Here is a 14,204-nt window from a genome sequence, read left to right as displayed (position 1 = left end):
GACTGGTCAATAAGTGACTGGATGGAAGCCTTAGACCACTCTGTGATTTTGCCTAGAACACAAATTTTCTTGTGTTCTGTGCCAGATCTTTTGCTAAGGTATGATGGCAGTAGTTGTTGTATGTTTGTGCGTAGATCTTTTCACAGATGCATGAATCTCTACTAGCCTTTGCTTGTCTCTTTTGAGTAGCAGCCTCCACTTCCTCAGCATTTTCCAATTCTCTTTATTAAACCATGGTGCATCTTTTCTATCCTTAATCTGCTTACGAGAAGCATAATTCTTCAGAACATGATTTACAATCTGCTTAAACTTTGCCCATGATTCTTCTAAGTCCATCTCATTGGAACTAAGTGATGTCAGTTCACTGTCTAACTGAGATGCTAACAGCTGCTTATCTGCTCTTTCTAGCAGAAACACTCTCCTAGCCATTTTAACTGATTTATTAACTTTCATAACCATAGTTGCTGTAATGACATTATGATTGCTAATCCTCATTTCTGTACTTATGTTGTCGATAAGGTTGGATTGTTTGTAGTTACAAAATCCAAAATATTTCCATTACATGTGGGCTGCTGATTTTCAGAAAATGTGTTCAAAAGTACTTCACATGAGTGTCTGTCTGTATCCCGGCAATGAATCCATAGACATACCAGTCTATTCTTGGTAGGTTAGTCGCATCCAACTAGTAATGCATGATCTGACCATAGGCTTTCTTTGAATGAATCTACAACTGACAAAGCAGAAATGGTTGATGGTATAAACATCCATCAATTAACTTGGTTTCACCTGGACCTGTTATACATGACCATATAACTTCACTGTCACAGCCAACTTCGTCCTCAGTGGAGACAATATTTTTGTCAGCTGCAATGAACACTCACCTTCTTATCGCCTCTAATCTGTCTTTCTGATGTATGCTTCATGATTCACTAAATACATCAGAGACTTCCACTTAAGCTTTCAGCCAGTTCCCGAGAATAATTTGAGTTTGAGAACTTTTCTGGAGGGCAGTAAATTTGGGACCTTCGTTACAAACACTTCAACAATTTACTGACAAAATTTGACAGTCCAAGTGTCTTTACTCTGAGCACAGGCTGATTTCCCCTGCTGCACATTGACTGGTGAGTGTTCATCAGACTACCTCAAACTACTGCCTAGCCTAAAAAAAAACCATGTGCACTCCACAAGTTCTCTGCTATGTGAGTAGCTGCTTCCTTTAAATAGTCACCACAGACCTAACAAGAGGATTCCTACAAATCCCCAGTCAATAATGCAGGTCTATAAATCTGCAGCCAAGACCGTCACAGACTCAATGAATCCTTTGGTTCAGACCCTCCACTTGGCTTCAAACCAAAGACCCTGATCAACTCTGTGAACACTGTTCAAAATTGAAAGCCCTGGTTACACCTCACGCATGAGGCCAGTAGCCTTCAGCACTTCCACCAGCTGTCTGTCTGAACTGAGGATGGCCTCAGAACACAGGTGACCGGTGTCATTGGTGCTGACATGAGCCACAACTCGCAGATGACAGTACCCTGCACGCTCCATAGCTGCAGACGAGGCCACCTCCACATCTTGGATAAGGCCTCCTGGCAGACATATCGAGTGCACACTGGCTTTCCAGACTAAGGGGCTCCAGAACGTGCATAATGTTGGAGCTCCCAATAGCTGATAAACCTCTCCCCCCATGTGCCTACTCGGACCTTGCTCACAGGGTGAATGTACAAGGCCAGACGACCAGTCTCCATATTGGTGCTCTGCCTCAGGTGATGCTAACGCGTTATCACTTATCACTTACCACTCATCCTGCTGTGAGAGCGGATCCACAGCATCAGATACACTAGGAGGTGGCTTGGTAGCTGAGCCTATGGGTGAAACAAATGACACCTGAGGAGTCCCATGCAACATGCCAGATTCTCTGTCACTGCTACACCCTGACACAGTAGCTTGAAGGTGACTGACCATAGCCAAAGTGCATTCAGCTGTTTGTGAACTATGGCAAACTCTTCCTACATCTGCGCACAACATACACACATCCTACTCATCCTAGCTAATACTAACTGAAGAAGTAAAATGTAAATGGAGATAGACTCCTAGATATGCAACTTGCTGCCCTTATGATGTGTCACCAATGGACGCTGATGCCTCACTAAGCTACGTAGCTGATTGTTCAGAAGAAATGAAAACTGCTACAGACTGCCCAAATTTACACTTATTAAATGTGAGCATACACCTATTAGACAGAAACACACACACACAATTTGATAAATATACTATGAGGAAGAGACAGGGAAAGATAAACATTTAACTTGCCATTCTGTAGCTCTGTATCATCAAAGTCAAACATTCTGCAGTGACAGTATCAACAAACTGGTCTTCTGTTGGGAGAAATTTGTTCATCGGCAGGGTGACTATGCTGAAAAATAAAAATGTAGACATGAAGGAAAACATGTAGATTGTTAATAATTTTCAAATAAAAAGTTCAGAGGCATTACTTTTCAGCATTGCCTCATAACTTTATCTAGTTAAAAGGATTTCTTTAATCTAGGTAATCTGCAATTTCAGGCTCACCTCCTGAAGTCAGGGAAGGAATGTGTGATTCTCAATTCCTCTCTCACTACATGAAGTTGGAGCATGTCATCAACAACCACCTTGACTGAGTTCCTTAATCAAGACAGCTGTTTTCAGTGTCAGCTCTGCAATTATTGACCTGTCACTGACATCTTGGCATCACTGGGAACAGCTATACAATGACATTTTATATGCAGTTGGGCATTTATTAATGAAAAATGTTTCAATTTCTGCTCTCCTTTCAGTCTCGTAGTACATCCTGTCAGGTGTAACTGACTGGAAGGCAATAGGACTGAACAGAAAAAATTTAACTATTTGAAAAATAAGTGTATGTGTGCAGTTTTCAACCATTCATATAGAGCTATTAATATTTTTATGATCCTGTCTTGACTACATATGCAGTGCATATTGTTTTTCCAAACTAAACCTGTCTCTGTAGTGAAGGTCACTAACACATCCATGTGCAGTGGTACTCCCATGGAGATAGAGGGTTTAAATCGTGGCAATGAAACAAATTTTCACTGTCGGTATTCAGCCAGCAATGAGAGAAGAGGCAGCGGCGTAAAGTTCCTGACCACTAGACTTTCCACAGATGTTCTGGATTACATTCTAAACCTCTCGCACTATCTCACTGAGCAAAAGCATGTGCCATTTTATGGTGATCCATCAATTGGTCAGGGAGATTAATCCCAGCAATCCCCTTGGTGGTATTTCAGAGGAATAGGCTATATGTTGGCACCTGGTTTCATGCCATCCCTTTCCTTGTCATCATAAAATCTAATCATGACACCACGCTATACACAAAACAGTCACAGTCAGCAACACCAACTGATACATGTAAGACACAACTATCACACATCATGAGAAAGGAGGCCATTGTTCATGGAGGAAGAAAACTCTTTATGATTAGGCGGCTGAACCTATTCCTTCTTTCGTTTTTCTAGACCATCATTTCTGAAATTTAGCATGAGCAGGTGTTATTTGCAGCGGAAACAGCAACTCTTGAAATTAAGTTTGTAGGTCAGCCACAAGTCACAATCAGTATTTTTTCATGACTTTGTTTTCTCAATTTAACAAAAGCATCATCAGAAACCAGTTAATAAAACATATTGTTTGTAACTCATGACGGTCTTATAAACTTAATTTCTGAAGTTATAGAATGCAGTTATCTGCAGCTGCAGCTGCTTGTCCACTGCTAGAGTACTTACTAATTTGTGTTTTGCTGTCCATGTTATTACATTACAAATCTCAAACAGAATGTTAATTACAACTTTCTGTAGGTATTTGAAAATATGACCTGCATTAGATTCCAGGTGGCAGGTATCAAAATTGTAAGCAGTAATAATTAATTTCCATGTTACAATATATTGTTAAACTGAACGTCATATTGCACTAATTTGTGAACAATCTTTTGAATGGGTGCACTTGGACAAAACATTTTGTTTGTAATAAGAAACAAACCAATATTTTCTGTTCGTACAGGGTGTCACATGAATCAAATGATTAGCAGTTTTCATTTGGGATATCTCCACCTGCACACTGTAAAAACAAAATTGCAAATATCTGCTCAAACAATAGAGGAAAATGTGTAAAATGACTCTTATGGAGGGACAGAGATATGCTACAAGGTTGCACAGTGGTAAGACATTGGACATGTATTTGAGAGGTCTGAGGTTCAAATAACCATCAGGCCAAGCATGTATAAGTTTTCTGTGCTTGGAAATGTTGGGATGTTTCCTTTGAAAAAGACATACCTTCCCCCCCCCCTCCCCCCCCCCCTCTCTCTCTCTCTCTCTCTCTCTCTCTCTCTGATATTTTTCACTGAAGATTATACAAATCCACTCATCACAAGGCTATAGAGAGCATCAAGGTGCAAATTAACAGCCTGCATATAAAAGGGATAGTCATAAAGTTTTAATTATCACTTCAAGAAATATCAAGCTACAGCCATGAAATTTGGTGATGTTAGTTCATCTCTACATATTCACCTTTCAGTGCAACATAATTTTCTGCTGACAGATGAATGGCAGTGACCTTGTTGTAGAAGCATGCATTTTGGTTGTTCAGGAATATTCCACCTCAAAAATCATTTTGGTATACCAGAAATATCTGTCACACAATGATTTCTAAATCTGATGAAAGAGAAAGAAGTCACTGCATATACTGTCAGGAGAGTATTGGACTGAGGCAAAATTTGATATCCCAAAGGAGCAACATGTGTAGTGTGTTCTGTCCGGAATGAGCGGGGTGTTGTAGTGGAACAAAATCACCTCCATCACCTCCCTCCCTCTGCAATGTCTTCCCACGATGCTTCACCTTGACAGCCTCCAATAACCTCATTAGGAGATTTCAATAATACAGTCCCGTATGGTTTGTCTATTGTGATCATAATCTGTTAGCACTACCCCATGACAGTACCAAGTAACATTTGGTATCATTCACCCATTGACGATTGGGTTTTCACCTTTTTATACAGTGGCAAATCTGTGAATCCACATTTCCACTGCTTACTTTGCTTCTTTGTCTCAGGATCATAATGATACATTCCTACATTCCGCAATCATTCATGGTGATTAGGTGGCTAAAGAAGTCATCTGGATTGTCCTGACACTGCTGCAACATCTATACTGATGCCATGGTTTGGTGGGATTTTTGAATAGATGTTAACAGTCGTGGAAACAACTAGGCAACAATATGCATCATGTAATTCTTCAGACTTTGCTGGCAGTTTGCCTGACAACTCAAGACCTGTGCCATTTTCAAAATGTGCAGCATGTTTTAAACTGATCCATGATGATTTTCGCTTTTTTCACTATCACTTTGATTGTGATACAGGGGTCTTCCAATACTAGAGCCTCCACTTTTCTTACAATTCCCAGTTATTCACAAAGAGATGTTCTGCCACTTTGTTCTTCATCATTCAGACCTCTTTGACCACACTAGAATCGTCTATGTCATCTAACCACTATGTAATATGACAGTGCACTGTTGCCATATGCTTCTGTCAGCTCAGCAGGAATTGTTAGATTGTTAGTGAGTTGTTCCTCCTCAAACACAGAAAAAAATTACCATATTTTACAAACTATTAGACACAGAAAATTCTTGCCAGTGTTAAAAATGGCTATATATTTGATGTCACAGGAAACCTATCTCCCTCTGGCAATGTTGGATTCAACTGGCAGCAGCAGTGCACCAACAGCAAACATGAGTTGCGGGGATTCACAAGCTTGCTAACACTTGCTCCCTCCTGCCCTGCCAACACAAGCCCACAACACTGTCTAGCATATGATGTATCATTGCAACATACAATTCAAGTGAACTTGATTTGAAAGTAATTTGTGTTATCGGTAACAGTACAATATTTTTGTTAGTAGCTGGTTTTGTAATGGAAAAAAATAAGATATTCATATGATGAGGGCTATAATAATATGCAGAACATGGAAACAGAGGAGTTGAGCAGCATTTTGGCTCTCCACCAACAGAAAAAAAACATTCGCGATTGGCAGGCTAGTAAAGAAGAACTGAAAAAAAAAACCAAAAATAAAAAGAGGAAGACTGAATGTGCAAATAGAGGGCTAAATGCAAAATGGCCAAAACTAGAAGATGATGTACTGAAGTGGATTCATGGACACCATCAAAGTGGCACTGGAATTAACACAAAAATTATCCAAACACATGCTCATAAGCTAGCACTACAGTGGAACTTAACAGACTTTAAGGGTGTAGCTGATTCATGTTACAAGTTTATGAAGTATCATACACTTAGCAGATGAACCAAAACATCTCAAAAAATGCCACAAGAGCATTAAGAGAAAATATCTTTCCATCACTTTATTATTCAATATCAAAAGAAGACCAGAGTGGAACTAAGCCAAATAGTGAATATGTTCAGAACTCCTCAGGCATTTGTTGTTTCAAGTAATAGAACTGTTGCCATAAAAGGTGCTAAAACTGTAACTATAAAAACAAGTGGACATGATAAAATGCACTACACTGTTGTCCTTTTGACGATATTGAACCTAATCCAATGACCATTTACAACCAAAAAAACAATGCAAAAACCTTCTGAAATACTGTCAGGTGTGGTTCTTCATGCACATGACAAGGGTAGGGGGGACAAGACTTGTGTGAAATTATAGTTTAACAGAGTGTGGGAGGGAAGGAAAGGTACTTTATTGAAGAAGAGTTCTCATTTCATTCTAGATAAGTTCAGTAGTCATCTGAAAAATTCTGTGAAAGAGAAATTGAGACAGGGAGATACAGAACTTGCTGTTATTCTGGGAGGACTTACTTCACAATTGCAACCTCTATATGTCTCAATAAACAAATCATTTAAGGTATACACATCAAAAAAAGTTTTGCATCACCTCAGTTCCGAGAGTTCTGGAATCTGTACAGAAAATTGGAGTAGAGATCAACATAAACATCATTTCCGCCCTTTTTATTGCTAATGAAAATCACACATTGCTTGTTGTACCACCATACAGTGAGATGTTCAGAGGCAGTGATCCAGATTGCTGTACACACCGGTACCTCTGATACCCAATAGCATGTCCTCTTGCATTAATGCATGCCTGCATTCATTTTGGCATACTATCCACATGTTCATCAACTCACTGTTGGTCCAGAATGTCGCACTCATCAATGGCGATTCGGCATAGATCTCTCAGAGTGGTTGGTGGGTCACGCCATCCATAAACAGACATTTCAATCTATCCCAGGCATGTTCAATAAGGTTCATGTCTGGAGAACATGCTGGCCACTCTAGTCCAGTGATGTCATTATCCTGAAGAAAGTCATTCACAAGATGTGCACAATGGGGCATGAATTGCCATCCATGAAGACGAATGCCTCATCAATTTGCTGCCAATATGGTTTGCACTATTGGCCAGAGGATGGCATGCACATATCGTACAGCCATTACAGCACCTTCCATGGCCACCAGTTGCATACGTCGGCCCCACATAATGTCACCCCAAAACAGCAGGGAACATCCAGGTTGCTGCACTCGCTGGACAGCATGTCTAAGGTGTTCAGCCTGACTGGGTTGCCTCTCCAATGATTGTCTGGTTGAAGGCATATGTGACACTCAGCGGTGAAGAGAATGTGATGCCAATCCTGAGCGGTCCATCTGTACTGCACTGCATGGTGCCGTGGTTGCAACGATGGACCTCGTCTTGGATGTCGGGAGTGAAGTTGCACATCATGCAGCCTATTGCCCACAGTTTGAGTCATAACACGACGTCCTGTGCCTGCACAAAACATGGTGGCATTGCTGTCAGTGTTCCTCCGAGCCATAATCTTTAGGTAGCATTCATCCACTGATTTGGTTCACTCCGTGACACCTGGACACTTCCCTTGTTGAGAGCCCTTACTGTCACAAAGTAACATTGTGGACATGATCACACTGTAGTGTTGATTGTTTAGGCATGGTTGAACTACAGACAACATGAGCCGTGTTCCTACTTCCTGATGGAATGACTGGAACTGATCAGCTGTTGGATCCCCTCCATCTAATAGTCACTGCTCATGCATGGTTGTTTACATCTTTGGGCAGATATAGTGACATCTCTGAACAGTCAAAGGGACTGTGTCTGTGATATAATATCCACAGTCAACATCTATCTTCAGGAGTTCTGGGAAACAGGGTTATGCAAAACTTTTTTTGATGAAATCCACCATGAATTCACCCCAAAGGGAGCTTTAAAATGACCTACAATCAAACAGGTGTGTTAGTAGAAAAGGTTGTGGTCTAGAGAGAGAGAGAAGACATTGTCGTTAAATCTTTAAAAAGTGCAGCATAAGTAACATTCTTGATGGCAGAGAAGACCATCTTATATATGAGGAGCACATTGATGATGAAGAGGAAGAAGAAGAAGAAGAAGAAACTTCAGGGGTGAACTTTGGGGATTTTAAATGTTAGTGCAGTTTTATAAACTAAGAATTTTTTTAAGTCTAGCTTTAGAACCTAATAATAAAAATGGTAAAAATGTTATTTAAAAAAAAGGTAATTAAAAATTGAGACACACCTTATAGTCCATAGCATTGTATTGTCCATAAAATATGGTACCATATGATGCTCCACCTTATCACTAAGCTCTGCCATTTGATTTAGCTGTTCAGTATACACTGTCCAATCACATTGATGTGACCATCTGCCAGAAGCCTGAATACCCACCTTCTGCAGCACAAACCACTATGAGACATGCAGGAAGAGTGTCAGTGAGTTGTTGGAAGCTGCTGACATTGATGTGGAGCCGTGTCAGCTCCAGTTCCGTGGGCAGCTGCGTATAGGTTTCTCGATTGAGAATCTGTGGTGTGTACAGCCCGAACAGTACGGTCCCACAGATTCTCAACTGAGTTTAAATCCTTCGGTGGCTAGGGGAGTACAGTAAACTTGTACTGGTGCTGTTTGAACTGTGCGTGTACACTGTAAGCTGTGTGACATGTTGGGTTACCCTGCTGGTAAGTGTCATCGTGCTTAGGAACAACAAACTGCTATGTAGGGGTGGATGTGGTTCCCAAGGATAGCTGCATACTTGTGTTGATACATTGTGCAATCCAAAATGAAAACTCATTTAGGCAATCTCAGGAAAATATTCCGAAACCATAATGCTCCCTCATCTGGCATGGACCTTTCCATTGATTGTTGCATGGTGTCTGCTTTCACAAGTTTTATGTCAGTGGCTCCTGGAATGTGAGTTTTCTGGAAAGGTCACCTGTTGCCACTCAGTGGACATCCAGTTGCTGTACTGGCATGCAAATTCCAGCTCTCACAGCTGCCTTGGTACTGGTTTTGGACAGCGCCACTTTGCCATGCACAGTATACTTCAACCATGACGGCATGCAGACAGTTTATAAACTTACCTATTTCAGAAATGCTTCCACCCTTGGCCTAAAAACCAATGATCATGCCCTTTTGGATGTCAGATAAATCACTTCTGTTTCTGCAATATGATGACAATTTGTGCTATTTTCCCTATCCCCTGACATGCTTTAAATACACTCTGCTGCTGGTGCTGCAATCTGCAGCTGTGAGTGGTTATTACACATTGACATCAAACATTCACAACCTCTTCTGTTGTTTGTCACCATCAGCACCCATTTTGTGGTCTAGTGGCTAGCATTGCTGCCTATGGATCATAGGGTCCCGGGTTCAATTCCTAGCCAGGTTGGGGATTTTCTCTGCCCGGGAACTGGATGTTTGTGTTGTCCTCATTATTTCATCATCATCATCATCATCATCATCATCATCATCATCATCTTTTGTGACAGGGGCTAGATTGGACAGTGTAAAAATTGGACTGTGTAAAAATTTGGACTTTGTGCGGGTGCTGATGACTGCACAGTTGAGCACCCCAAAAAGCAGAGGGGCTAGATTGGACAGTGTAAAAATTGGACTGTGTAAAAATTTGGACTTTGTGCGGGTGCTGATGACTGCACAGTTGAGCACCCCAAAAAGCAGACATCATCATCACCATCATCATCATCAGCAGCAGCAGCAGCAGCAGCAGCACCCTTTTAGTAGCCTCGTCTTCAAGGAGTCTACCAATAATTTTATGGTATTCTTAAGCTGTCTTTGTAATTTGTCATAAAGTCAAGATGTATTTTTTGAAATAGTGAAATAAGCAATAATCAAACAATAGAAAATTCAGGACGGAATGTAACAATATTATGAAAAGGAAAGTTGCAACTCACCATATAGAAGAGATGCTGAGTCTCTGATAGGCACAGCAAAAAGATTGTCACAAATAAGCTTTTGGCCAGTATGGCCTTCATCAAAAATATATGACAGACATACACACACTCACACAAATGCAACTCATACATGTACGACTGCAGTCTCTGGCACACTGAGAGTAGTAGGACCATTGCATGACTGTGTGGGGGTAAGGAGGAGGCGGGGTGGGGAGGGATATTAGTATGGGAGGGGGGCGGTGAAGTGCTACTGGGGAGTGTTCAGGGATGAGGTGGAGAGAGGGTAGGGCAGCTGTGTTGTGCAGTCAAGAGGTTAGACGGGCTGGGGAGAGGTGGGGGGGGGGGGGGGTAGCAGAAAAGGAGAGAAGTAAGCTTTCATTAGTCATTGTTCTCACCCATCCAGCCCCTTCCCTGTTCCCATTCCAGCACTACAAAGTCCTCATCCATCAACGCATCCAGTCTGATTACTTTTCTGCACCCCGCCCTGTCCCCCCCACATCTCTCCCCTGCCCTCCATCTAGCCTCCAGACTGCACACAGCTGCCCTACCCTCTCTCCACCTCATTCCTGTGTGCTGCCGAGCAGCACTTCAACGTCCCCCATCCCCACCCTACTATCCCTCCCCGTCACTGCCCCAGCCTCCTCCTTACACCCACCCAGTTGCCAGTCGCATCATGCAGTGTTGCTGCTGTTCCCAGTGTGGCTTCAGTTGCCGACAGACACTGTAGTCATGTGTGTTTGAGTTGCATTTGTGTGTGTGCGTGGGGGGGGGGGGGGGGGGGGTCTATTTTTGATGAAGGTAAAACCGGCCGAAAGCTTATTTGTGACAGTCTTTTTGTTGTGCCTATCTGCAACTCAGCTTCTCCACTATATGGTGAAATAAGCAATAGTAATACTCATTTAGGAGAGCAGCAGTAACCTCTACTTACAGGTCCATCTACACCCCCATTTTTTAAAGAACCAGGCACAAAATACATATTTGCACTCACTAGATTTGAGATTTTTTAGATTTTTACACAGATAAACAAAAACGAAAAAGTGTACTGTTGTAGGGAAATTCCAGAATAGAAAAGAAGGCAAGCATTCACCTATAGCTCAGAGATGTGTGAAGTACAGACACATGCGTCAGCACAGAGACATAAAAATGATGGAAATAAAATAAGGGAAAGGCACCACTCACCTATAGCAGACTGATGTGTGGCACTTACACACATGTAACAGAGAGCAGTATTCACTAGCTTTCAACCTCTTACCCATATTTCTAGCAAATCTACACATATTCCACTCACACACAAGCATGCAGACACAGTATTTGGTGTCTGTGCATGTGAATGTGTGTACTTCTTGTAGAAAATGTGCAAGAACTCGACAGCTAGTGAACACTGTTATCTGTTATGAAGTTTATGCACCAGACTTCGGTCCACGATAAGTGAGTGGTTGCCTTTCCCTTATTTAATCTATTGTTCCAGCACAGAGTCTTAATTAACTTTTGAGCAACCATTCTTTCTCCAGATCTTCTAGGCATGATTGATTAATATTGTGCTTCCAGTGTTGTTTCCATTTTGTGCACAGTATCTTGATCACTGACCCAGCCATCTTCACCAGGTGGTGCCTGGTTGGTAGCAAGTACACATAATAGCAAAACTGGCAGTGCCTGAAGAGTATCGATGCATCAGTTGTCAAAATGTTGTGCGTAAAATGAAAACAACAACTTGGCAGAACACTCAGAAGCACAACATTATTCTTTCTCGAGTTTAATACCAATTTAATCAATTAAATACTAAGGTGCAAACAGAAGATAAAGACAGCTGTGTAATACAACTGAGGAAGTAGTTGCTATTTTCAAATAAGTGGCTTTTCTTTTACTAACATAAGCAGTATCATGGCATTTAATTGTTAATATAGTTCACAGATTAAGTTTATAAGAGTTTCTTCTCTTTTGCTAATGCATGCCTTGACTTGTTCTACATTTCTGAAGGTGTTCATTCTTCGTGGAATATACAGAATACAACAAATGAATGAAAATTCTAACACGCACGCACACACACACACACACACACACACACACACACACACACACACACACACTCCCTCCCTCCCTCCCTCCCTCTCCCTCCCTCTCTCTCTCTCTCTCTCTCTCTCTCTCTCTCTCTCTCTCTCTCTCTCTTCCACTCACTCACTCACCACTCACTCAGTCTCTTTGCAAATGAAGTTACATACTGTCACACACTTTGTAAATGAAGTTACCTCTATTGCTCAGACATCTAGAAAAAACACAGGCCTTTTTGCCCACTTTTGCTGCCTATTGCCACAGTGGATGCTTTTCTGTGGTATTCCAGCAAGGATTGATCAGGAAGCGTGTTCTGAAAACTTAACTAATGGAAGATCAAAGGTAGTGCCACTGATCCCTGTTTACCTAACAGTCCAGCCACTGGAGGCATATTACAGAGGCCCCCCCCCCCCCCTCCTGCTCTCTCTCTCTGTCTCTCTCTCTCTCTCTCTCTCTCTCTCTCTCTCTCTCTCTCTCTCTCTCTCTCACACACACACACACACACACACACACACACACACACACACACATACACACACACACAAAATGCAACAGAAATCAAAATAGATTCAACCCATGAAAATATTTTGTTTATCATAAAAGTCTAACACAGAACTTTTTTAAATCTCTGATTTCTTCTCCATTAAGTTATCATTATTAATGTGATTTGAGGAAGTATGTAATTACATGTTTTCGAGATTCTCATTTGATTATACCCTTATATTTAAGAGAAATTGCTGTTGCCCGAAAAATGTGTATTCCTGCTCTTCTTGTTATGTAATAAGAGTTTTGTACATTAAGTGTCTGAACTTAAGTTATTTGTATTTACATACTTAAATGTTCATCATCTGTCAGCTGACTGGTGCTGCAGTTACGTGTCAATTTTAGCAAAATGGGGATAATGTGTGATTGTTTGTTACTCCATAGTAATCCCCATTGTTAAGCAGTAGTTACTTATTTATTGTGTTTCTGTCTGTAGGTACAGTGTAATTTGTCACAAAAGATAAAAGCTGAGACTCTATTCATCATATCCTCCTTTTTTAAAAGCTTTTTTCTCAAGTAATGGTGGAAATGTATGGTGACCTAATTGTGTCTGTTTTCATTGTCTTTTTTAAAGCAGTTTTCATAACATCCGATGGCAGGTAAGTTAGGATCAAAACAGTAATAGATATAGCCTGTGAAGATGGTAGTTCATTTTCTGCCATTGCTGTTGAACATGTGGAAGCTTGAAATATATTGCTATTGGCAACAGCAGTATTGGAGGCTTATGAAGATGAAATAATAAAAACAGCAACAGTTTTATAGCACAATGTTATTTATCATTGATGATATCTTTACAAATCTGTTGTTATTGTTCTTTAACAAAAATGTTGCTTTCAGGTAGCTGTTATTCCTATGGTCTATATAGAATAAGCTTACTCATTTTTATAACTGGTCCATGGTCATTAATACATATCTATGTCTTCATTGTTACAGAATGGATTTTTCTACGTGAGTGTGAGTGTGCTGTATCTAATTAGCTCATCATTAATTATTCATCTAATCCATGTATACCATGAGTCATACTCTTGGGTTCCAAAATGGACTCGAGAACAGCTTCTCATAGCAGGGGTAAGACTTGCTGAACTTCACTTATATTTGTATTGTATTGTATATTTATTGGCCCTGTGAATCATACATTGTGAAGTGATACACAGTGATATAGAACAAGTAAAATAATTGCAATACATTTGGAACAGAAACTGTTGTATGGTTTACAGTATACAGCAATATAAGCCTAATATATGAAAAAAACAGACCACAAATCAATTTTACACACACAGAGTTCTCACTTTTGGCCTTGATTATACACATACACACATATATAGATCAGTTCACGTATACAT

At 40.7% G+C, this 14,204-nt stretch overlaps 1 protein-coding gene across 1 annotated transcript in view; it reads left to right on the top strand.

The window, feature by feature from the left end:
• The window catches only part of LOC126191180 (uncharacterized), a 168,533-nt gene that overhangs the window by 103,011 nt on the left and 51,318 nt on the right, over window positions 1-14,204 (top strand). Inside the window, exon 5 of the mRNA XM_049931955.1 lies at window positions 13,839-13,929. Coding sequence (XP_049787912.1) covers window positions 13,839-13,929 — 91 coding nt within the window. The remainder of the gene's footprint in view (window positions 1-13,838; window positions 13,930-14,204) is intronic.

This window comes from Schistocerca cancellata, chromosome 6 (genome assembly GCF_023864275.1).
Source record: "Schistocerca cancellata isolate TAMUIC-IGC-003103 chromosome 6, iqSchCanc2.1, whole genome shotgun sequence".
Classification (NCBI taxonomy): domain Eukaryota; kingdom Metazoa; phylum Arthropoda; class Insecta; order Orthoptera; family Acrididae; genus Schistocerca; species Schistocerca cancellata.
The sequence above is the reverse complement of the archived record's forward strand: the minus strand, read 5'-3'. Positions and strand labels throughout refer to the sequence as shown.